Genomic DNA, 26,534 nt, shown 5'->3' with positions numbered 1-26,534 from the left:
CCCCCTCACTCTCTCCTTACAAGTTTAGGTAGGTCCCATTTGTCCCATGCATCCATTCAGGGAGCTGGGATGACAGAGAGGATCTCTAGCAGTCTCTCAGAGAGTCTTCACTCTCCTCGCCCCCAATGTTTTTTCAGGGCTACATTTATCAGAACCAAAGATCTTCACCTCTGCTTTCCTGCCAGTGTCTTCCCCTATCAATAGCTTCGCTAGCCAGAGCCTAGCAAAAGTGAGACTTCAAAGGAATTGGCGCCTCAGTTATCTTTTTGAGAACCAGGCATTAAGGTTTATCTGATGTCATTGTCCATTTTCCAGCCCCACTCTGTTGAGAGCACCAGCCAAGGTTAACTCTTTGAGACCATGTATCCAGTATCATAAAAATGAGCAGGTAAATTGAGGCATACACAATAGTCATACAAATAATACAGCTATCTTCCAAGTTCTCTACAGGGTAGATCTTCAAAATCAGTTTTTGCCTCTCCTCCCTCAAAAGATGAGTGACTCCTGTGCCCAGGGTCAATCTTGGATTTGTGGGGAAGATAAGCAAAGTGATTCTTTAGCTACCTCCTTTTAAATAAGAAGTGGAATGGGTAGTATTCATGCTATAACTTGCTTCCAGCTGCAGGAGAAGTAGAGCCCACCCATCCAGACCTATATCCAAAATACAGAAAACATTTTAAGGGACAATTATTTGAATAAACTGAGTGAGTGGGTCTTGGTACCACTAGGATTTTGTGGGCATTCTGGTGAATTTAAATATAATTTAATTATCATAATCCCTCTGAGAAGGAAATATTGTCCTCATGTTACAGTTGGGGAAATTCAGACAGAATATAAGGTCTTCATTTTCAGAAGTGTCCACAAATTTTGGGTGCCCAATTTGAGACACCTGAGGACTGATTTTCAGAGGTACCGAGAACTCTCAGCTCCCATTGACGTAATTTGGAGTTGTCAGTATTAAGCAATTCCAAAGATCAGGCCTAGGTACCCAAAATTAATGGGCATTGTTGAAAATTTTGTCTGTATAGACTTGATTAAAATCACACTCAGAGTCATTGTCAAATCGTAGTTGGGAAAGTAGGAGTCTCTTGCTTTCAGATCTGTGCTTGGTCCATTGGACCATTTAGCCTCTCACAGTACTGAGTTATTCCTTATTGAGGCCACAGGCCACACTAGCTGCTCAATAGAGGAATCGGCTACTTGCAGAGAGCTGGCCAGCAGCGGAAAGGGAACCTGCAGTAGCTGTAGTGTTATTAAAGGCAGTGCTGACAGCACCACCTCCAACAGCTGCGAATTGGTCTCATGTTCCCTCCAGAATGGAGGATCCATTTTAGCAAATTCTATTGTAACCAAAGGCCAGTCCCACATGTCTTCAAGGATACCATGAATAATTTGTGACTTCTGAAGTCTGTCAGTGGTAAACTTTCTACCCTAGCAATCAGTATACATCCGTTTACAGTCTCGTGTCCTGATCCTGCAGAGCACTTAAGTACATGCTTAATTTTAAGCACATGAGTAGTTCCATTGAATTCAATGGGATTATTCACATGCTTAAACTCATGCATGTGCTTAAGCACTCTGCAGGATCAGATCTTAGCTTTTCAAGGAGAAGAATTAGACACTAACCTTAAAAAAAATAAAAAACAGATTTCTAGGACTCTAAAATCAAGGGGTGAGGTCACAGGTTTTCTTCTCTTTGGAACCTGCTGCTTTTTGTGTCTTTGAAGTCTATGGAAGTTTTGCCACTGGTATAAATGGCATTGGTTAGAAACAGAAAGCTCAGACGAAGGTATCCATGAAAAATGAGCTTATGGGGGTACTGAAAGAACATACATACATAAGAACTGCCATACTGGGTCAGACCAAAGGTCCATCTAGCCCAGTATCCTGTCTTCTGACAGTGACCAATGCCAGATGCCCCAGGGGGAATGAACAGAACAGGTAGTCATCAAGTGATCCATCCTCTGTTGCTCATTCCCAGCTTCTGGCAAATTTAACAGACATTTTTCAAATGTCTAAGTAGGCTGGGTTCAGCTTGAGTTTTTGGTGACGGTTTAGTTCAATTCTTATTTTATCCAAATGGTTTACCCATTTCTAATCCAGTAGGAGATTTATCTGTGTCCCCCAGGATTCCAAATGAAAGGAGTAAATACAATCTCAGTTGTAATATACATCCATCTGTGTAAAAGTTTGAAAAACTTTTCTGAGGAATAAGCTCCTGCACTCCTTTTTAAGTAAAGGAAAGGTTGTTGTAAAGAAAGTTTTGCTAAAATGTCTCTGATATGCCTGTTTCTGCTTCAGACAAATTACAACTATTGCTTTTAAAAACATTAATAGCATAAAATTAAAAAAAAAATGTAAAGCTTTACACAGCCTGTCAGGGTTCCCTCCCCACTCTGAACTCTAGGGTACAGATGTGGGAACCTGCATGAAAGACCCCCTAAGCTTATTTCTACCAGCTTAGGTTAAAACTTCCCCAAGGCACAAACTCTTTGCAACTGGACGGTACACTGCCACCACCAAGTGATTTAACAAAGAAACAGGGAAAGGACCACTTGGAGTTCCTATTCCCCCAAAGTATCCCCCCAAGCTTCTTACACCCTGTTTCCTAGGGAGGCTTGAGAATAATATCCTAACCAATGGATTACAAAGTGATCACAGACCCAAACCCCTGGGTCTTGGACAATAGAAAAATCAGTCAGGTTCTTAAAAGAAGGATTTTATTTAAAAAAAAAAAAAGTAAAAATCACCTCTGTAAAATCAGAATGGAAAATAACTTTACAGGGTAAAAAAAGATTCAGAAACACAGAGGATTTCCCTATGGGCCAAACGTTAAAGTTACAAAAAGAAAAACCAGGAATACACCTTCCTCTTAACACAGAGAAAATCACAAGCCAAAACAAAAACAAGCTAACGCATTCCCTTGCTAGAACTTACTGATTCTAATGGAGTTGGATTGTTTGCTTCCTTGATCTGTGTCCGGCAAGCACTCAGAACAGACAGACCAAAACCTTACCGCACCCTCAGATTTGAAAGTATCTTGTCGCCTTATTGGTCCTTTTGGTCAGGTGCCAGCCAGGTTACCTGAACTTCTTAACCCTTTACGGGTAAAAGGATTTTGTGTCTCTGGCCAGGAGGGATTTTATAGTACTGTATACAGGAAGGTTGTTACCTTTCCCTTTATATTTATGCCACAGCCCTTCTGGACAAATGACAGAAAAACCTCCCACAAACAGCACACATGTCTGTTGGTGATGAATCAAAACATTATTGTTTTGATTCTTCTTTTAATAACAAGCTTTGGCCAGGGATGTGCAACTTTGAGTGTTTAGTAGTCTCAGAATTATACTTGGTTTAAACTTCCGCTGTTCAAGTTTTGATTGCAAGATGACTTTCCATTGATATCCTGTTGTCATAAATCTAAAGGGAAGGGTAACAACCTTCCTGTATACAGTACTATAAAATCCCCCCTGGCCAGAGGCACAAAATACTTTTACCTGTGAAGGGTTAAGAAGCTCAGGTAACCTGGCTGGCACCTGACCAAAAGGACCAATAAGGGGACAAAATACTTTCAAATCTGGGGCGAGGTGGGGGGGGAGGTTTTGTCTGTTTGTTCTGTGTGCTTACTAGAGAGAGATCAAGAAAGCAAGCAATCCAACTCCATTAGAATTAGTAAGTACTAGCAAGGAAATGCGTTAGTTTACTTCTGTTTTGGCTTGTGATTTTCTCTGTGCTGAGAGGAAGGTGTATTCCTGGTTTTCTTTTTGTAACGTTAAAGTTTTTGCCCAGAGGGAAATCCTCTGTGTTTTAAATCTGATTGCCCTGTGAGATTAGCTTCCCTTCTAATTTTACAGAGGTGCTTCTTTTACCTTTTTTCTTTCTAATGAAGTTCTGTTTCTTTTAAGAGCCTGACTGATTTCTCTATTGTCCTAAGATCCAGGGGTTTGGCTCTGTTATCACTAACTAAAGAGTTAGGATATTATTCTCAAGCCTCCCCAGGAAAGGTGGTGTAAGGGCTTGGGAGGATATTTTGGGGGAATAGGAACTCCAAGTGGTCCTTTCCCTGATTATTTGTTAATCACTTGGTGGTGGCAGCATACCCTCCAAGGGCAAAGAGTTTGTGCCTTGGGGAAGTTTTAACCTAAGCTGGTAGAAATAAACTTTGGGGGTCTTTCATGCAGGTCCCTACATCTGTACCTGAGAGTTCAGAGTGGGGAGGGAACCCTGATACCTGTTTTAATTGTTATTGGCTTGAAGCTGAGGAACAAAGGCATTCAGGGGATAGGACAATAATGTAGGGGCTGATTGTGCCTATTATCAGAATAACGTTTAGGTTTATCTTGGGCATGCAGTTGGACCCTAAACAGTTGTGGTCAGTTCATATAACTGGCATCCTGCAGGGCTCTGAGGAGGATTGGGTTTTGGAAAGAACATTTCTCTCCTTGTTAAAACAAAGGGGCAGATCCTAACGTTGGATGAGGTTGATTGTGCCATCAGAGTGGTGCCAAACTGCTTTTAAACCTGCCCCAACCAGGCACCTGTTGATTCAGCCAGCAACGAGGAATCTTCAAATGGTGTTGTCCGTGCCAGGGAGAGCTTAGAGATCAAAGGGCTACAGATCTGACCATGCTTTCTTTTTACAGATCTCTCACTTCTCCGCCAACTCAGCAGAGCCACCGTCCCAGACCCTAGTAAATTCTCAACCCTGAAGTGTAATGACTTTATTATTTACTAGTTTTCTACAACCTGGCTGTATGCAAAAGCCAACACAAACATATCATACTAGCAATATTCTCAGCCAACCAAATCAAGCATTTTACTTTTTAATAGGAAATCTTACATTTTCAAGCCTTTCATTTTCTTTTATTTTGGTACTTCAGCCACAGAACCATTTTCTACAAAAGAAATCAGGTTCATAGAAAACCCACAGGTGTGATTTAAACACTGGTAAAATATCAATCATTCCATTTAGATTTCAGTAACAACCTTCATAACTAATCATGAAAAGAGAATACATAAAGTACAAAAATTACCATAGAATATCCCCATTATCTCTTTTATGTGAAACAAACCCACTAATGATATATAACACAATTGGACTCACTTCCCCAATCCAAATGCAAGAGAGCTGACATGAATCCGTATGACACTGGCAAACCCTGAATGGTGTTAACCCATCAGGACTGGCCAGTGCTGAACAGTCCTGGGGAGGGCAGCAGTGGGTTCTGAACCAAGGAGGAGGGACAACCTGTAGACAAAAGAAGGGGCTGGTTTGAAGGGGCTGACTGCAGCTTGTCTGGTTTCCCTCTAGCCGACAGCTACCTCTCCTCCCTAATCTGTTTGTACTATTTACCCTGCTTCCCTTGCTCTTGGTTTCATTTTTATCCTAATACTGAGAGACATGAAGGGGCAGGTACTGCAGAGGAGTGAAATGTCAGGGCAGGTCAGAAAAGACAGAGTGCTATAAGGTGGCTGAGTACTTAGAAGATATTCAGCAGGACAGAGCAGGAGATCCCCTTTTTCACTGTTGTGAGTGATCCCTAGATTTGGAGGGGGCTTCTGCAGGGTAAGGGATATATCAGGAGTTAGGAGGGTGGGGAAACAGGTTAGTATCTAAGGCCAATGACAAGAGTCTGTGAATGGATGAGAGAAATGGGAATGAAATTGACCAGCTCCAGGTTATCATCAACTTTCATGAGTGTTCTTCTAAATGGCCTCATCTGCCAACGGATATGGAGACATAAAATAAATGAAGGATGCAACATCTCCGTTTGTGAACATCCCAGAAAATGGACAAATAAAATAACTAAAACTATTATTATTATTTAACGATATCATTATATTTTATTACATCAGAGTGCCTCTGTTTTCCTTGGCAATAACCCAGTTCCTTCAGTCTCAAATTCAGCCACTGAGGAATCAGATTATTGCCTTGTAGAACAGAGAAGTGGATTTATTATGTTTATATAATAATATAATTATTATATAAATGTAAAGACAGCAAGTCCAATTAATAGCTGATGTGGAAGCTTTTTTTAAATTGTGCATGAAAATAATAAAACTCTCATCCTGAGCAAAATGTGGATTTCCTCCAAGAGGAAAATACCCCCACTCCCACTTCAACAAAAAGAGCAGAATGAGAATTGTCTGACACTGAAAGCTGCCTTCAGTTTTTGACATAAACATTGAAAAATAGGTGATTTTAAAAAATAAAATACTAAAAAAATAAAAATAATACAATCAGATAAAGGTTAATGTAGGATACTGGTCTACATTTTCACCCATACGTAACTTCTGTGAAATCAACAATGTTTCTAAAGAGGATAATCTCTAATTTGACAATGTCTCTCAAACGCCTTTCAGGATCAAACCCGTACAGAGAAGTAAACTCCATCCGTCATTAGTTAGTAATATTAGGTCGTTGTATGATATATTTGCCAAATATAACATCCTTGTATAATTGGAATTCAGAAATAAAAGGGCCAATTTGTAGCCTTAATCCCTGATCCTGCAAGATGTCAACACTTGAGTCCTGAGCGTCATCAATTCCATTGTCTGGATCACAGATTGGCTCAGAATTTCACAGCATATGGTCAGTTTGCACAGTTGGACACTTAACTATGGAGCTGCTAACACCAATCCTCCATGTTAATGGCACTTTTGAGCTATTAAGTAATGCCTACATACGAAAGTGATAATATTCAAAATAAAGTAATCTTTCTTTTGTTTCCTCTCCCTTTTCATTTTGCATCATTCTCTATTCCCCTCTGTTGCTCTTTCTTCTTCTATCGCTCATTATCATAAACTCTGCCACCTCTGCACTCTGTTCACAAAACAAGTTCTGAAACAACTTTGGAACCTGAAAATCACAAAGGAACTTTGACACATTTTATAAGTATCTCTTTCTCCCCCCCAAGATAATGATTTTAATACAAATTTCAGGGTCTGTTAATTCTAGAGCTTGTAGCATTGATGTGGGATTTTTTTTAATTTCCCTTCATAGGAATCACGCTCTATAGCCATCCATATGGAGGAGCCTTGCTAGATGAGGACAAAATGTAAGTAAGCTGTATATAAAATCAAAAGAAAAGCCCCTATGGCCAAATAAAGAATGTTGCAAATTAAAACGCACGTATATTTTATGCAGTAATTTTGCTATGCACAAGTCCATTTAGCTGTGCATTTCCACTGCCAGTGTATAGTACAAGGGTGTATGAGACCTGGTCTACACTGGGGGGCGGGATCGATCTAAGTTACGCAACTTCAGCTATGTGAGGATAATATCTTTCAGTGGGGTCTTTATTCCCCCATAATCATTCTTCTCTCTTGATTCTCTAAAGGAAACATCTGATACAACAATAATCTCTCATCAGTTTTTCAGGTTTATATATGTTTATGTAAGCATTTTACGTATATGTATGTATGTTAAGGGGATTTTCTCAGATTATCTAGAGTTTTATTAACATAGAGATGCCATGGATGATTAGATACAGCACAGAATTCCTGAGTCGGGTTACTCATCGGTCAAGGACCAGTGTTCTGGGCCTTAGAATTCAACATACTCTTTGTTAATATCCTAAGGATTCTGAAGAAAAGTTAAGATATAAATGAATCAAGTATACAAAAAGAAAAGGACTAAAAAGGTTAATATTTACTAAGAGATAATAACATCTCTATATCTATACTTGTCTTGTGGATGTGTTTGTGTGTACATAATACCACTAATCTCATATTTATCAAGATAAGTAGCAATTGTTTTGGTAATAAATGGGACTTGAAAATATTTGCCTGCCTTTGTTTTAATAGTACCATTTTGTTTTGAACCTCAGAATGGAGAATGTTCGTCAGTGTGGAGTGGCGCTGTGTATCATGTTGGGTTTCTCTATTCTTATGGCATCCATTGGAAACTCAGTAGTGAAAGACCGAGTGTCTGGTACAAAACGCCTGCAGCACATCTCTGGACTTGGCTACAAGACCTATTGGCTTGCTAACTTCCTGTATGATATGGTACGTACTGTGTAAGGCAACACATGTCCCTGCATGCTCCAGGTATATTTCTTAATGGGTTGTTCTGGGTGGACTCAGACTAGTGGAGGAGTTGTGTTCATAATAAAATTCATTTTTAATACAGTAGAATTCTGTTGTGAGAAATGTTTAGGGTAACACCCTGTTTGATTGTTACATGTTAAGATGTCCATTCTGTATATTTGTGCACTGTATTATACCCATTCGTGCTTTTCCACTCTAATATAAAACTCCTCCGGGCAGGGACTGTGTTCTCAGTTTTCTGAAGTTGACTTGTAAACTGCACTCTCCATTGTGGGTGATATATATAGTAAATAACAGAATATATGGATTTATATGTAGAGAACTTCCTAACTCAAATGCAGGCATACAAGTAAAATCTCTATCTTGCAAACAGAGTTCCACTAAACATTTCTGTGCTCGTGCAGCTAGGTTAGATTATTAGCAACATTAATTCAGTCTCCTACAAACTAACATTCTTTATCTGCAGTCAGTGCACAGAAAAATATGAAAATCTTTCCATCCTTTGAAAATATCAAGAACATTATTGTTTTCTCAATCTCTCCCAATCAGTTCCTTACTTACCAAGTGCAAAGACACATGTATGAGTAGGAAATGACTTTTGGAAAGTAGGATTTAACCCATGCAGTTAAATCATCACTGTGGCTGGAATTCATGGCTCCACTCTCAAAGTGTGAGAAATTAGCCTTTGCGCAGGGAGCTAATCAGGGGTGAGAGAATAGAACTCACCATTCCGGCTTGCAGCCAGTCTGCAGTAAAACCTATTCACATTCACTGATATTTTGTGTCCCCTGTGTATGCTTGGCCCATGGAGCTATATAATAATGAATTCTGTAATCCATCCACAAACAGCCCGTGCAGCACTGACCTATTCAGAACCAAAGCAGAGACCCTGGCATGCTGAAGATGAATTCCCTCCTCCCAGAAAAGCTCAGTAAAATCACTGTGTATATATAGGTACTCTGTTTAATTATTTTAGTGGGTTTTTTCCCAAGGAGGAGACGTTTTCCGGCTTGTGAGACCGGGTTCTGCTGCCTCTGGAACCAATTGATGCCAATTCGATTATCCAGCAGCTTCACCTCAAAGCGCTCCAGCCAATCTGTATGACAAGGGAGGAGCATACTTCTGCAGTACTCCTTATCCTTATTAGTTCAGGGAAAGAAGGACTCAGAATGCAATCCAGGTCTAGCACAGGGCAATTGAAAGCACTAAGCACACCAAGTTATTCTTGGGGGACAGATATTTAGAACATTTGTGGTTCTCACTCAAACTAATCTGAACCTGAAACACTGGAGCTTCACCCAACCGTGTTCTAAAATGGGACTTTCACACTTGAGCAAACTTGAAATAAGAGAACAAAAAACACATACTTGAAATAAGAGAGCACAAAAAGCCATTAGTTAGCCAGTAAATTTCTGTATTCCCTTTGCTCTCATTTCAAATAAGGGTGCTTGACTGAGAGCTTATTCCCTCATAGGGAGGGCACGGCTTCTCCTTGTGCTTGGTTGTGCGGAAAAGTCAGCTCCTTGTTAGTTTTGCCAGTCCATTGCTTTCAAAATGTTGTCACATATTCTGGATGATGTATCCTGGGCTGGGAAAGAACAGGGACTGCTTAAATGCTAACCATACTGCAGGTAAGCTAGAGATTCTGAATGCATGAATATATGAAAAGTCAAGCATGGATTCCTCCCAGACTTTTTAAGAGTTTCAGATCATGTCATATGTCATTAATTAGATAATCTTCCTTAGATTTGTGATAAATTTTAATATTTGATTTATGATCCCATTATCATGATAATCTGGCTGTTCTTAATGTGTTGATTGATTGAATTAATATTTCCATTAATATGTTCAATAATAAGAAAAATGTAATCTGTAAAAAATATTATGAGAAGTTGTGTTGCTCTGGGCCCAATCTAAATTAATGTTGTGTCATAAAGCATAAACAAAAAGAGGGCAAAATTTAAGATTGCATGTGCAACCTTAACGTTGACAAGGATGTTTCAATCCTTATCTGCAAAACCATCACATCTACTTAATGTAATTTTTATTCTGAAAATCCCTAGTGAAAAAAATCCATGGACTGGAGCTCTTTAAACAACACCTTGTTCCACTCAGTGTTCACACTGAAGTATTTTAGGGTCCCTGCATAGCTGAAAATTGCATTTATGGAACACTGTTGCATGAAACTGTTTATAATAGGTGTGTGAGCTGGGGGCGGGTAGGGTGTGTGTGCATGTGTTTCTCCTTAATTCACTTTTGGGCAGTTACCAGGCTGGGAAATTTTCAAACCAATAGGTGAAAGTTTCTGAAAGTTATTAGCAACTGAAAACAGGTAGTATTAATGGAAACATTCACCCAAACTTACTTATACAGTTCTCCAGTCCTAATGCCAACATAAACATAGTGTGTGGTCATTTCACAGGGGCTAAAAATTGATCAGCTGCTTGAATAACATGTGCACTGCAAGCAGGAGGAAAATACCACATCCACTTTCTCACATCTGGCTCCATTGTCCTCCTCTTAAATCTTAGAAAATGACAGTCTCCAAGGTGTTAAATTAGTTGGGAACTAATCAGTCAGTGTCCTATGGGATGAGTCTGATGTTTCATATTGTTCCTCAGTTTGAATGTCCTTTTTAAAAATGAGAACTCTGTTATCATTCCCTCAATAAAACGAGAGGCTGCTGTTGTTAATCATTATCTGTAATAGTAGCACCTAGAGGTCCCAACTAAGATCAGAGCCCCATTGTGCCAGGTGCTTTAGAACACGTATTAAGGAGGGACTGGACTGGACTGAAGAATGTAAGGCTCTGAGTGTGAAGGAGGCATGGAGTTAGTGTCTACAACTTAGAATTAAAGTATCTGAAACCTTCAAAGCTAGTGGGAAAAAATTGTAGGGAAGGGTTGCAGACCAAGCTGGATGAGCAAGCATCTCAAACAGGTGATTAAGAGAAAGCAGAAACCCTACAAGGAATGGAAGATGGGAAGGATCAGCAAGGAAAGCTACCTCCTGGAGGTCAGAGAGTGTCGGGATAAAGTGAGAATTGTGGAAAAGCAAGCAGAGTCGGTCCTTGTAAAGGAAATTAAAACCAATAGTAAAAGGTTCTATAGCCATATAAGTAAAAAGAAAACAAAGAAAGAAGTGGGACTGCTAAACACTAAGGCTGGGGTGGAGATTAAAGATAATCTATGCATGGTCCAACACTTAAATACTTTGCCTCAGTTTTTAATAAGGGTAATGAGTTTAGGGGTAGTGGCAATGTGAATAATTGGAGTGAGTTTTTGGAAGTAGAAATTACGCCACCCAAGATAGAAGTCAAACTCAAACTGCTTATTGGGACTAAATGGGAGGGGCGGGGGATAATCTCCATCCATGAATATTAAAGCAACTAGCACATGAAATTGCAAGCCCAATAGCAAGGATTTTTAATGAATCTGTAAACTCGGGGGTCGTACTCTCCAACTGAAGAAATGCTAATAGAGTACTTATTTTTAAGAAAGTGGGGTGGGGGGGAAGTGAATTGGGAAACTACAGACCTGTTAGTTTGATCTCAGTTGTATACAAGGTTTTGGAACAATTTTGAAAGGAAAAGTGGTTAAGGACATAGAGGTAAACAGTTATTGGGATAAAATAATTTTAAGGATAAGGAAAGGCAGTGTATCTAATCTACCTGGATTTCATATGGCATTTGATACAGTTTCCCATGGGAAATTATGAGTTAAATTGGAGAAGAAGTGATATGAGAATTGAAAGGATAAGGATTGAGATGAGATGAGGATTGAGGTGAGAATTGAAAGGATAAGGAATTGATTAAAGGGGAGACTACAGCGAGTCATACTGCAAGATGAACTATCAGGCTGGAGGGAGGTTATGAGTGGAGTTCCTCAAGGATTGGTCTTGGGGACAATTTTTATTACTGACCTTGGCAGAAAAAAAGGAAATGTGCTAATAAACTTTGGAATGACACGGAGTTGGGAGGTATTGCCAGTACAGAGGAAGATTGGAATATCATACAAGATGATCAGGATGATCTTGTAAACTGGAGTAATAGAAATGGGATGAAATTTAATAGTGCAAAGTGCAAGGTCATGCACTAAGGGACTAACAACAAGAATTTCTTCTAAAAGCTGGTGACTTATCAATTTGAAGTGACACAGGAGGAGAAAGCCCTGGGTGTATTGGTTGATCACAGGATGACTAAGAGCTGCCAGTGTGATGCAGCTGTGAAAAAAGACTAATGCACAGGAGGCATCAAGTGAGGTATTTCCAGTAGAGAGAGGGAAATGTTAGTGTCATTTTACAAGGTACTGGTGAGACCTCATCTGGAATAGTGTGTGCAATTCCGGTCTCCCAGGTTTAAAAAAGATTAATTTAAACTGGAGCAGATGCAGATAAGGGCTACAAGGATGATTAGAGGAATGGAAAACCTACCTTAGAAGAGGAGACTCAAGTCTCTAGGCTTGTTTACCCGATGCAAATGAGGGGAGATATGATTGCTCTCTAAAAATACATCCGAGGAAGCAATACCAGGGAGGGAGTTTCTGAAGTTAAGGATCCATGTTGGCACAAGAAAAAATGCATCTAAATTGGCTATCAACAAGTTCAGCTGCCTGGAGAGGTGACGTGACTTACCAAGGTCACACATCAGGTCATTGGTAGAACTGGGGTAAGAACCCAAGAACTGGGAGAAGACTCTGCCCTGTGCCTGATCATTAGGACAGCTATCATTCCCTGTGCTAACTGTTATGTTAATGGCAGATAGGAGCATGTATCAAGGGGAGGCTAGATTCTTTATTGTCGAGTGTGTCTGTCTGTTACTGCTGTGTGTGAATGCAAGCAGTGTCAGTTTTTGTTAAAAATGTTAGGGGATGCTTCACCTGCACATGTTCTCATTCATTAAAGTCATGCTGAAACTGTCTCTCAGTGCTCTGCTGTGGTTGCTGGATTGTTCAGTGAAACCCTGGTAGTTGTGGTGCTGCTGCGGCCCATCCTGGAATGCCTGCAATATCGTTCGGGGGCACTGGAGCAGCAGTCCCACCTGGATCTACTATGTGCAGGAGCTAGCTTCTTAAATTAACAGCAAGTGATGGCAGCTAGGATTGTAGGATTGGCACAAAGGTGAATGTATCTATTTGGATGGTATTTTCGCAGGGGTTTTGAGCAAGACAGTACTCCAGCTGCCCCGTGGTGGAACTACTGAGTACAAGATCGCAGAACTCCACTGCCTGCATATTTCTAGTGCGCTATGTAAAACAAAGTTGCTACCAATTGCAAAGATACTTCCATGTTCATTGGATAAGACCACTCTGAGATGCTTTCCTGCAATGTTTCTGTTTTTCTTCTCTTTCTAGCTCTTCTACCTGGTTCCAGTCGGCCTGTGTATCAGTGTTATTGCTGCCTTTCAGTTATCAGCCTTCACTTTCCGAGAAAACTTGGCAGCCACAGCTCTCCTGCTGATCCTCTTTGGGTATGTGATTGGAGATGCTGCTCTAGAATTATGGCTTGTTTCTTACAAACAGAAATCTTTAGGCTTGGTTTGCACCTGCTGCTGGGTGCATGATTTTCTGTCTTTGCAGACGATTATGGGGCGGCAGTGGATAATGAGAGAACAAGCTGCAGCATGAAGCTGAATGCATCATGTGGGAAAGGGAAGGGAGATTTGCTCACTCATAATGAGAGTAGTACTAAAAATGTCTCAAGAAAACACTCAAGCTGTACAACAATCTTTTACTGTTAAAAATTGATTGTGTGTTATTCTCACGAAAGGAATCATCTAGGTGCCAAAAATAGTAGCGTAGCCAGGCTTGAATTTCAGTGACTGGGTTGCAGAATATCACCAAGAGCTGAAACTGTCTTTTATTATATTCATTGGTGTGAGAAAGCTGGCTGAGTTTGAGCTCCGGATTGGTTGAGGATATACCTCCAACAAATATTATGAGATGAGAAAGCACTTACCTAGGCCTGCTTCAGCTAATTTTCCCAAGTCATTTTTTTACAGGTGAAATAGCTCCTATAGGTATATAGGAATCGCCATACTGGATCAGACCAAAGGTTCATCTACACCTATACTCTGTTTCCAGCAGGGTGATTGAGAAGAAAGTGTAAGATAAAGAATTATGGAATATGCTGCCCAGAGAGGAGGTTTCTTCATTACCCCAAGCAGTCGATGGTTGGTTTATGCATGGGGAGATATATCCCTTGTAAATGTTTATCTTACCTAACATAACTGTCTTCTTATCATCTATATAAATGATGAATCCTTTTTGATTCCTGCTGTTGACTACAATATGTGAATGGACAGCTACATAAATCCTAACCTCTCTCCTCACGTCAATGGGCCTGAAACAAGTATACAAGCCTCATTCAGTGTCCATTGAAGCTAGTGGAATGACTTTTACTGAGTTCCATAGGTTTTGGATCAGGCCTATGCGGTATGATGCTGTTACGAGGTATTAGTGCTAACGTTATTTTAGCCAAGTGATGGTTGAAGTTACTTCAGAACTTGTGACTATTAATTAGAGAGCTGGAGCATTTACAAAAGCAGAGCTGTGGCTGGCTTGTAACGGAATTCAAACCATTAAGGATAAACCTTTTTGTACTGTGTGGGCCTGATCCAGCTCTAGTTGAAGTCAGTGATGTAACTTCCATTGATGCCAGTGGTGCAGGATCAGTCCCTGTATCAATGAATCTTAAAAAGGCCTGTACCAATCAAATGTTCAATAAATTTAACAAGACCCCAAGAAATGATGTGTGACATACAAATGCATATATTTATTTGTACTAGATCTTCTTCACACATCACCCCTTCATGGCTCCAAACACACAGTCAATTCAGTGAAGTACTTTTGTGACTCTTTCCTCTCGCCTCCACCACCATAAATGTTTCATGTAATTTCCTTATATGTATATTCCGTGTCATATTTTTTCCCCTTTAAATTTTTCAATAACAATTTGTGATCTTAAAAAGGCATTTTGTCCAACCTAAAATAAAGAGCAAAATCCTTAATGACCTAGTTATGTGACAGAAGCTTAACATTACTGAAAGCACTCTGCTTAACATTTTTTGTCATTCAGGTGTATTAATTCAAGCAGGGTTACTGACATTTTTTAAAATATCCAGAATTCATGACAAAGCTTCTCTGTCCTTATTTTTTTTTCTGGCTGGTAACAGAAATTTTGTACAGCACTGCCCTTCATGCACATTTGTCCAAAATGACCTGTCCTCAAGTCAAAGTATCTCATGATATATGGAGTGCTTTAAACTCACTTTTGCAGGAGGGGAAGGTAGAAAAATAGAATCTGAGACTGGTATGGACTTTATGTGATCTGCCAAAACTCCATACAATTTTAGAGCTAAATTTTTATATTCTTGATTCTTAGGCAAAACACCTATAGGTTAAATTCTCATCTCATTTATACTGATATAACTCCACCTAAGCCATTGAACTCCATTGTCTTCAATAGAGTATTTGCACTTGTTTAACTCAATAAAATTCAGAGTAGTGATTTCAGAACAAAGGGGAGGAAAGACAGGTAAGGCATGGAACTGGAAACTTGAAAATAAAAGTTCTAGTTTAAACTCTGCCACAAACTTCCTTGGAGACCTTGAGCAAGTCACGTAACCTCTCTGTGCCTGTAAATTGAGGATAATAGCACCTACAACTTAACAGGGGGAGTTGGCAGGTTTAATTCACTAAAGTTTGTAAAGTGTTTTGAGATCCTCACAAGGACGGTGCCATAAAAGTGCAAAATACTATGGTCTCCTTTGGTCTTAAAATCTGTTGTTCATTTAATCTGACGTCCTGCAGAACACCCAGTTTTACAGCATTTCACCGAGTGACTCCTGGAGTGAGCTGAATAACTTGTGTTTCAATAAGACTGTTGTTTTTCAAAAAGACATGAATAAGTTAATTTTTGGTGTGTGAGATGCTCATGTTGTATATGCAGTCCTGCCCGATAGTTCTAGTAAGCATGTCCTGCTTTGCATTTTTCACTCCAAATACTGTTCTTTGCACAGTGTTCATGCTCAAGTGACTGCCCTGGACTACACTTATGGGCAATGTTCTGTGGGTATATCTCTCTCTTGTTTGTCAAGAAGCTGACATTTTGCTCTTTTGTGCACCAGATGGTCTGATTGGGCAACATATCTCTGCCCATTCTTTCTTTAGTCACCTAAATATAACTCATATTTTAGCAGCCAGGCCTATGCTGTCATATCTCAGATACTACCATGTGGAAACTGTGGGTTAATGTTGATGTTTTAATGGTAGCCACTATGCTAAACATTTGTCCATAATAGATAATTCAGAGTGCTAATGTGCTGGTGGTAGCAGATATAAGCTATCGCTTGGACATCGTTTTCACAGTTCTTAGTTCCAGTTCCAGCATGCTATAATTTTTGTGAGGTAAAATCTATAAGAACAGATGGCAGCTGTGAGACCAAAGTTTGCTCTTAAACAAGTTTCTTTTTACTGTATCTCATTTTAGCTGAAGTGTATAAAATGGCTTAGTTTTGCAATTGTTAAGAAATCAAGGTGGTGAGCTACCTGGAGCCATGAAAGAAAATATATGAGGTTAACAAACAGAAAAGAATGAGTTACAACTGGTCCTCACATAGCAGTAGATATGTCTGTTAAATACTGGAAATACACGTGAAATATGTATGTGAAATACAGGAAATACAGGTGAGCCAGATAGGTAAGTGTTTCCACCAGTAAGGTTGAAGGATTTGGAAAGGAGTTATAAATCATAAAATCATGAGTAGCCGTTATATTTCTTTACAGTGACACAAAGGATACTGAGCTCATGAGTCAGCTGGTGAAGAAAACCATAAATTACTTATGATGTGGTTTTATTCTTTTTTTACTTTTTTCAGATATGCAACTTTACCATGGATGTATCTGATGTCCAGATTCTTTTCAAGTTCAGACATAGCTTTCATTTCTTACATCTCCTTAAACTTTGTGTTTGGCCTTTGTACCATGCTGTTGACCCTCTTGCCTCATTTGTTAGCCACGATTTCCAAAGCACAGGTCAGTATGAACCCTCAGCACCACTTCCCATAAATGTTGTGTATAGGAAAGTATTTTCCAAGGCCAAATCACTTGCAGTTTAAATTGTAATGAAATATTTCACTTTTTCTTTATCCTCAATCATTATAGGTTATTGTTCTCCACAACAGTTTATAAACCCATTTTGGTTTTACTTGTTTAAAAAAAAAAAAAAAAGAATTGCACTCTAATAATGCAAAAACAGCTTTAATTGACACGGTAATATTTTCCAGGCCTTTAATTCATAATTTGCACATAATGGGAGCTGTTCAGGTCCACTGAGTAGATAATGTGTGTTCCAAAATTTGTTTGAATAATATTAACATAAGTGGTAAGCAGTTGTTTATAGGAGATATAGTGTATTGTGTGAATAATAATACATTCCCTCAGTATATATATGTAACTCCCATTAATATTAATCTCAATGGGAATTGTACACGTGAATTGAGGAAAGGAGATGGAAATCCATAGTTTTCAGAACATATCTAAATGGGCTATGCTGAGGAAGTGATGTTTGAATACAGATCTGGATTAAATTTTGGCTCAGGGTTGGGGTACACATTTGAGGACAAATTCGGACTAGGGTTGTGGCTCGGTTTTTATGGCACTCACAGTTTAAAACTGCAAGAGCATAGGAATGGTGAGTAAACTGACCCTGATCATTCCATTGTGCTTAAGTGTTGCAAGATATATATAATATATTGCTGAAGTAGTATATATGTTCTGGTACTGCTGCTAACCATGCATTCACTGAATACGTCTTGTCATTTCACTCTTAATCTTACCAAGAAAAACTAGAGACATTTTGTTTACATATAAGAATCTAGATACTACTTGGTCCCTAAACATTTTGCTGTTGGTAGTGTTCCGGGTGGAAACAATTACTATTTATATTATGGCACTACCTAGGGACCCAAAACCATTGAACTAGGGCACCATACAAACTTAGAATAAGAGACCATCTGTATCCAAAATAATCTGTGGGCTAGAATTGCATATGGACTTAAGTTTCAAATTTTGAAATGGTCCAGGGCCTTATTCTTATCTTGCACTGGTATACATAAGAATAGACTCCACTGAAGTAAATGGAGTTGCAACAGTGTCGAACTGGTATGAGAATAAAATAAAGCTCATAGCCTTTAAGTCTGCTTAATTTTCTATTTCTAAGAGATTCAACATTTTCTCCGCCTTGCTTTTGCCCAATCCCAACTGACTCCTTTCTTTACAGAGTTTGCAGAATATCTACAACATCCTCAAGTGGGCCTTTATCGTTTTCCCACCATTCTGCTTGGGCCAGGGTTTACTAGAGCTTTCCTACAATCAGATCAAGTTTGACCTGACAAGCAGCTTTGGAATCGATTCTTATGTGAGTCCTTTTGAGATGAATTTCCTGGGCTGGATCTTTGTGGAAATGGCCCTGCAGGGCACAGTTATTCTCCTTCTGAGGATTCTGCTGCATTGGGACCTGCTCCAGAAACTAAGGTGTGTGGTGTGTATTATTTATACTCTGCTTTCATGGACATTGACTAATTTCCCAAAGACAGAGGAAGATTAAATCCTTCTGAAAACTAGAAGATAAGACAATCTGATCATTATTCCATGTGGCTGTAATGAGCCCATGCATTATGGCTTGCTATTTCTGTATCTTTATTAGTCACATAGGGTGGGAAAGAGAACTTCAAAAGTTATTCAAAAAAGCCAGATGGGAGAATTTTTTCAGCTATTTGATTAACTTTTAAACCATGAGCAGGTTTCTGTGAAATTCCTTAGCTCTAATAGCAGTTCTGATGTAGAATCTAGAAGGAATTTTGCCAGTATTATTATAATATAGATTTTCTCTCTTTTATATTAATTCCTTTACTCCAGGAGACAGGATTTCCAGGAAAGCTGCGCTGGTAACAAACTATCGATCTCTGACGTCCACTTGCAGGGTTCTTCTTTCCCCACGTACCATTGTACTGAAAGATCATGTTGGAGAACAAGCAGTCTCCTCCTCTTCCTCCTTCAAAATGCTTCTGAAAGCTTGGCTTTTCTGTGAAACATTTTAGCATTAATAACTGCACCCTGCCATATGTATGTTCCATCTTATAACATGGTGAATTGTACCAACTTATGCTTCTGAAGTTTGATCCTGCTTGCATTGAAGACTGCCTTCTTTGCAAAAGCTTGCTCTAGACCCTTGTCTGCAAGGGAGGAATGGTTGGACAGAGCAAAAGGGTACCTATATGCTGCATGTTCCCTGCTCTTCAAAACCACCTAGACAGAGTAAGATTGTGGGGAATTACTGATGCCTCAAGCAGCAGTATTTCCCATTTTACATTCTGTGACTTGCTCTGTGGAATTAAAGAGAACAACAGAGGGCACTGAGCCCATGGCAGTCTACTAAACTTGACATACTGCTGTACATGGAGGGAAGGGGGGCTGGGACATGCCAGGGTTAGAGGCTGTCATCGCTGTGGTCCTTAGCCTTCACCTTGCATTGTCATTTTGGATCAGAGAAGGAGTGTGCACTTCATGCTCACATTTTGTTCACCTTCAACTGCTTTTGCTCAAGACGGGAACATCTGTGATATAGTATTCATTTTCCTTATTTGTGTGAACCCCAGAGCAAGGCAGGCAATGTGTGTTTTCTTCAAAGCTGGCCTAATTCCTTGCAAAGTTTCTAGCAAAGCCACCTCACATTTCTGGCTTCTCCAGCAGGATCTTTTTCATGGGGAGGCCAATGTCAGAACTTTAGTTTAACTTTCTTTTAATAGAAAAGACCTGAAGAGTTTTTCTGTGGGTCCCCTAGGCAGATGCCTGTTTGGCTTATGTCTCTTATCATCCCTGTTTTTCCGTAGGTGTATATCTACAATATAAAAGAATGCGGCAAGTATTCTTTAAGAAAAGTTTAATTGTGGGCTCATACTTTTAAAGTCATTTTACTTCGTAGCTTTAAAAAAAAAACATACCTAGATGCATTTCACTCCCTGTGCTCCCATTTTGAAAATTCTGCTTCTTCCCCCCACCCCTCCCCCCAAGTTCAGGTGTATTTTCAAATCGTATAGCAGATTTATCTCCATGCTCAAATGACATTTCAGTCTCACTTCAGGACCCCTATTTCCCCTGTGAAATAATATACTATTTCCTTTCATTAAAAAAAAAATGAAATATGGACCAGGCTTGTCAGAATCAATGGGAATTGCAGAGCAAACGTGTAGGGGTTTCTGTGAAGCATTCGGATCCTGTTGAGATTTGAATGGCTGAACCTTAATGGGACATAAGCAGTAGAGCTTGCTTGAAAAATTCCAAAGAAACAATTTTTGTCAATTTGCTAATTTGCCAAAATTGAAATGTTGAAATGGAAATGACTTGGCGTTAACAAACTGTAAATGGAGCCCAGGCTTCAAAAGAAAATATATTTCAGTTCCATTAAAATTTTTGAGCTTTTTTGTTCTGATTTGGGTTGAATTTTTCCCCTGAAATCTCAACAATATTTGCAGAACTAAAAGCTGTTTCCCCTGCCATCTCTAATAAGCAGAAAAGTGCTCCTTTTAGTATCCATGAAATGACAGTGTGTAATTTGCCATTTATTGTGATCTTTTCTTCTTAGGAGTCACTGTTCCATCGGCAGCACAGTCAGTCCTTCAGAAGATGAGGATGTACAAGTGGAACGAAAGAGGCTCTTTGGTGGAAGAACTCAGAATGATATCCTCCTACTGTACAATCTCAGGAAATGTTACCAAGGTTTCAGCAAGAGGAACACTGCTGTGAAAGACATTAGCTTGGGGATACCAAGGGGAGAGGTAAAAGGTTCTGTATTTTTTTCCTTTTCATTTCTCCTCTTCTAAAAAAAAAAATTGTGTAATCATAGGCAATTGTTCAGGCATGTTCAGAAAGTCTGAAATCAAAGCTCTGTGGTTGCTAGCAGAAGCCTTCCAATTGCAGTAATTTCTGAGAAATCGATAATGTTGGGCAGAAGTGAAAGCACTGCTGGGGACTGTTAACATCTTAGAAGCAATTGTTGGTGATTGATATATTACTTTTTGGCTTACATCTCTTTGTTGTTGTCGTTGTGTTCATTGCATCAGAAAGTATTATTTCTTTTGGCTTGTTTTTACTGAGATATTGTATGGATTAAAGTAACCTAAAAGTTAAAAAGCAACATAGATTTTCAGCCTGCTCGTATATGGAAGTAAGTGTTGTTTAGGCATGGAACTACTGTGCATATCTAGTTCAACAATTCACAAACCATGGACTAAATTCTGAATTGGCCTTGGGCTAAACTCTAATTAGCTTAAATAGCAGTTTTGCCTGAGTTAGGAAAGAGTTTAAAAACAGTGAGGATTTGGCCTTATGGAAACAGTCCCAGTATATTTGAATGAACCGGAACCTAAACCTGAATCTTTAAACACTGTAGAACCTTAAGATGTCAGAGGAAAGTTAGCTAGTTTTTCCAGTTGAAGAGGTATGTGGAGATTTAACTTCCAAAAATGCAGGTGAGGAATTATTGCCTTTATTCTATAAATGCTGTCAGGGAAGGGGAGGGTATTTCCAGGTTCCTAATAACCAGCTGGAGGAGGTGAGACACCAGTGTGTGATGCTGTGGGTTTTTAACCAACCAGTGATCAGCTGCTAGGAAATACCTAACACAGAGTTGTTTATTGCTAATGTAAGCCTACTTATCAGACTTACAACTTCACTAAAATACAGCTGAAAGTATAAATAGCTTAATTAAATTAAAATAACATAAACCACTAGAATGCAAGCCCTGTCCTAGCATGGGTACATGCTGCAGTGCTTAACTGAATGACATTGGTGGCAGAGGGTACTCCCCTGCTATTAGCACATACTGTTCAGTGCTGGGTTTGGGGCAGACATGGTTAGCACATTTCAGACACTGCCATCCACAGTATTGACGAGTTAATGTTTAATATACCACATGCTGGGCAACAACATGAAAAGACTCAATGCTTGTACAAAGTAAACTGGCTCTTTATTAAGACAGCTATTTACAGATATGCTGCAAATGTGTAGTTAGCATTCCAGCCTGTTGGGATCCTACTAAGGATCTCCCCCAGCCTAAGGGGAGAATCCACAACGTCCGGGATCTCAATTAAGTACAGGGGACAACTAAAGATAGAACAGGAACAGGAGTGAGGTCACAGGGTTAAACGAGGGGAACCGGACAGGGACACCAAGCAGAGAACCCTGGACAGCACCAACTGCTCCTCGAAGGCGTCAAGGGAGCCAGCGGACGCTGACCAGAGGAACTCTGCCCAGATGCGTGAGACCAGGGAGGAGCGGAAATAGCATGAGCATACAGACTAACTTCCTGGTGCCTCCTTAAAACTCTGTCCTCCTGCAACCTGGGTGCCTCCCTCCAAATTCCAGGCAAGTTGGTTCAGTTTGGGAGGTGAAACTGGCTACTTGGGGAGCTCACAGCCAATTCCTTCCTGGTCGTCTTCATCATGGCAGTCAGGGATCAGCGTGTTTTCCTGATGTGGCTCGAAGAACATCGTCTGAGTTTTGGGTTGTGGTTGTTAGGCAGGTGAGCACATTTGATCACTACAGAATGTACAGTTGTTTTGTAAAACAACTTTATGTCTGGCCTGGTATCCTCATCCCCAGTGTAGCCATTCTTGATGTGATAACTGAGACATGTCAGGGAATTACAAAGATGTGGAATGTTTCAATTCACGTGTATTTATTTATTTACGTGTATTTACTATTTATTTTATTACTATATTTAGATAAAGGTTTATGGTCTGTTTCACAAATGTAAATGTGGTATATTGATTCAGCAGTATAGTGGTTTTGATTAAGAGAGTTCTTGGTGGAAATGTAGAAGGTTGGTATCAGTGTCTGGTCAAAGTCAGGGTTGGTCATGAAACCACAACTGTGAAATTCCTGACTTTCAAATATTTATTAACTTTAACTTTGAACTTCCAGACTTCAAATACTTTGTTTTTTTAAATAACTGCAACATTGTAGTAATGTGGTTTTAATTTAATAGTTATTTACAACTGTAATTGTAAATTAGTTAATTTGGCAATGGGAGAATTTCCTTAGTTTTTTAGAAAGTAGTTTTAAAAGCTATTATTTGTAAATTGAAGCAGTTGGTATATTTTCTTAAGATAGTAAGACTGTTTTGCTGTAATCATAGTTGTGACATAAAGATTATACATATTATTCAATTAAACAGAAAACAATACAGTATTTGAATCAAACACTCTACTAATATTTCCACTATACTAGAGCTGTTCAGCTGATGAACCTTACCAACATTACAGGCTGTACTAGAGGATTCTGGGACCCCCTTTCGTTCTAGCTGTTGAGCTGATAGAATTTACAAATTCTGCCAGATATGTCTGTAAACTTCTCTGGCCCCAAGTGATTTCGCTGAAGCAGATTATACAATCTGAAAGCTGTGCTAGCAGTGGGTATACTCCAGGAGCTCAGTTGGATCTAGAGAAGGAGCACTCAGACTCCTTGATTCCATGTGGTTCAGATTTGTTTGTGAGCTGTTCCAGATGAGGTTTTACAAAACTGTTTGCATAACCAACTCTGGATGGTAAACCCTGATGAAAGACTTTGCAAGCTTTGCTAGATTTAGTGTGAAGTTTATAAAGTGTATTGAGCCCTGACAGAATTTTCAGAAAGTCATGTTTCTGTGGTGAATAAAGCCTAGATTTTGTAGCCAACCTTATTAGAACTAGTCCTCTGCATCCAGGGATCTAGATTATAGAATTTGGAATTTCTGCATTTCTAGACTGAACAGTTTGAGATGATAGGTGGAGGTGGGGAAGTAGGAGGAAGAAAAGGAAATACTAAGCACACCCCTCCACTCCTGCCCTCACTCAAACCCAGGGCAGGGGAGTGAAGATGCAGATTCCCACCCTCTAGACCCTAAATCTTGCCCCTCAACACACTGTCCCCTTCATCGTTTTCTGAGGATGGTAAGCTGACTAACACCCTTATCATTTGTTGTCATGGTGTCAACCATTTGTTGTCACGGTGTCAACAAGAAGGCTCACTGCCATTCTTCCCAATCCTTGGGGACTGTGAGCTGAACATCCCAGCTCTGTCTGCAGAGGGAACATTGGGTGGAGCCATCATAGGGATGTGTGTCAGTGTTTATTATCTTCCCCCTCATCCAGTAGGCAAGGATTTTGTTTCTCTGCTCCCTCGGGTGTTGGGAGGTAGGAGGTTACCTTGTCTGTAGTATAGGTACATTTGCTCCCACATTAGGCACTGTCTGTCAGCAACATATGGGAAATGGCAAAATGGGAACCTCAAAATTTTGAGTTCCTTTCCCAGTTTCCAAAGAATATTATTCAAACGGATTAAAAATTGGCCAATATCCAGCAAAGAGAGGACAAAGGTATAAATCACACACACACACACACAAATTTATTAATCCTGCTTTTGTCCTTTTACATGACTTGAAAGGAAAATATTTCGATTGCTTATAATACTGTAGGTAACTATATGTGTTCACTGAATAGGACTTTCAATGACACAAACGGTCCTAAGTGTCTAGGTAGTTATTTGCAAAATTGGACTTAGGAAATATTTGAAATTTTTATCCACAGTGATCAAACTAGTGTTTTTATTACATTGCCTTTTCCCTTTAATTTGACTGAATTCCTTTTTCAAGAAACCTTATAAAGGTTGAATTACCTCCTCTCTCTCTCTCTCTCTCTCTCTCTCTGTGTATATACATAAAACTATGCATTCCTGTGTCACTTAGGTGATTTTTGAAATTTGCACATCCACATGTATGTTCTCTTCACAACTAGTTCAGGAGTGGAAAAAAAACAAAACATGATGAAAAGTTAATGCTGCTCGTTGTGATATCTCTATCTTTAGATATAATTATGTCTTTTTTCCTCTTCCTGTTAGTGCTTTGGGCTCCTGGGAACAAATGGTGCTGGGAAAAGTACAACATTTAAGATGCTGACTGGAGACATCACCCCATCTGGGGGGCGTGCTGTTATGAGGACTCCTACAGGGTAAATAGCATAGAGCTCGATCAGAATACTGTTATGAAAGCCTCAGCATGCTTACGACTCTTTATGTTGTATTCCAAGGAGTGGTTTGTATTCTTTCACAATTTACCGCACACTACATTATTATTACAAAGGCTATGGTGCAAAAAATAAAGGTTTTAAAGCCAGTTGTCTGGGTTAAGCAGTTTAACATTATGTAATTCTGTCTGGCAATTCAGTTAATTGGGAATGGGTTGGTTCAACAGCAATAGAGTGGGAGGTAGGAAATATCAGCACATATTCTACAGGTACACAAATACACATCCCCATAAATCAATACCAGACCAAAAGATTTTCACTGTTAGGCTCCTAAGCAATACTCAGGAGGGCTAATTTCTAAATGCTTAGTGGAAACCCCCAGATTAATCAATTAATCAAGTGCAGAGGTGATCAGGAAGAGCAGGGGTATTACATAGCAAGGGGACACTGTTCCTGCCCACATAGATTTGTTAATCCTGGGTATACTTATTGCCTTGATTTTGATGTTTTTCATGTGCAATGTTTGTTTGTTTTCTTTCAATACATTAAATGTAAAATGTTAAAAAAAAAATGCAAACCAAAAATAAATGTTAAAAAATGCAAAAATCCCTATGAGCCAAATGTGGAAAGACTTTTAGATGGAGAGTGATTGCAAAGATTAGGACACTAGAGAGGAGAATAAGCAATGACATGCCAATGGTTAAATGAAAAAGTCTGAAATCCTGTATGTATAAAATATGTGTTTATATTTCTGTCTTCAAAACTGCAATATTAGAACAGGCTGGTGATAATGAGAAAGCTATAGCCATAAGTCAGAGATTCAGTTATACAGCACTTGTAGATCGTATTAGGGGAATGAGTGGATATAATACCAGAACAAGAGTTAAGAGGAAATTAATAGTGATTTATGACTGTGTGCCCTTTCACTCTCCCTCGCTGTTTCCTTCATGCTTTAGCACCTACTTCTAAGCCAAGCTGACCTGAATAGCGTTGTCGGTTGAAAAATGTACACTCTCCTCTCTTTGAGTCTGATCCTCATGACCAGATGCCTGGTGAGAGAGAGAGAGTGTGTGTGCACACAGTAGCAGCCTACAAAGGTGGCTGGTGCCCTGAGGCACTCGTAATTTCCCAAGAAGCCACTAAGAGCAGCTTTGGGAGAATGCTCTGACAGGAGGGATTGTTGGAGCACAGCAGCAGTCTGGCCACATTCCCTTTTCTCCAGCCGTATTCCCTTCATTGGACGTACACCACTTGGAATTTCCCCAGGCTGCATTCGCTCTATCTTTCCTGCACTGCTTCTAGTAATTACTGATGCTGGATGTGATCGGATGGAATTGTTGGTGAAATTGAAAGGCCAGTAAGATGGGGGGCCATTGTCTGTGAATGACTTGAGCTAAGATTTAATGCAGGAAAGTGAGGAGATGGA

General features: G+C 39.5%; 1 protein-coding gene across 1 annotated transcript in view; it reads left to right on the top strand.

Annotated features, from left to right (window-relative positions):
* The window catches only part of ABCA13 (ATP binding cassette subfamily A member 13), a 294,371-nt gene that overhangs the window by 212,569 nt on the left and 55,268 nt on the right, over positions 1 to 26,534 (top strand). The window contains exons 49-55 of the mRNA XM_043540473.1: positions 7,004 to 7,058; positions 7,830 to 8,007; positions 13,401 to 13,516; positions 16,925 to 17,081; positions 18,328 to 18,581; positions 20,692 to 20,884; positions 24,984 to 25,093. Of these exons, the coding sequence (XP_043396408.1) occupies positions 7,004 to 7,058; positions 7,830 to 8,007; positions 13,401 to 13,516; positions 16,925 to 17,081; positions 18,328 to 18,581; positions 20,692 to 20,884; positions 24,984 to 25,093 (1,063 nt within the window). The remainder of the gene's footprint in view (positions 1 to 7,003; positions 7,059 to 7,829; positions 8,008 to 13,400; positions 13,517 to 16,924; positions 17,082 to 18,327; positions 18,582 to 20,691; positions 20,885 to 24,983; positions 25,094 to 26,534) is intronic.

The sequence above is a fragment of the Chelonia mydas genome, chromosome 2 (assembly GCF_015237465.2).
Source record: "Chelonia mydas isolate rCheMyd1 chromosome 2, rCheMyd1.pri.v2, whole genome shotgun sequence".
Taxonomy (NCBI): Eukaryota; Metazoa; Chordata; order Testudines; family Cheloniidae; genus Chelonia; species Chelonia mydas.
The sequence above is the reverse complement of the archived record's forward strand: the minus strand, read 5'-3'. Positions and strand labels throughout refer to the sequence as shown.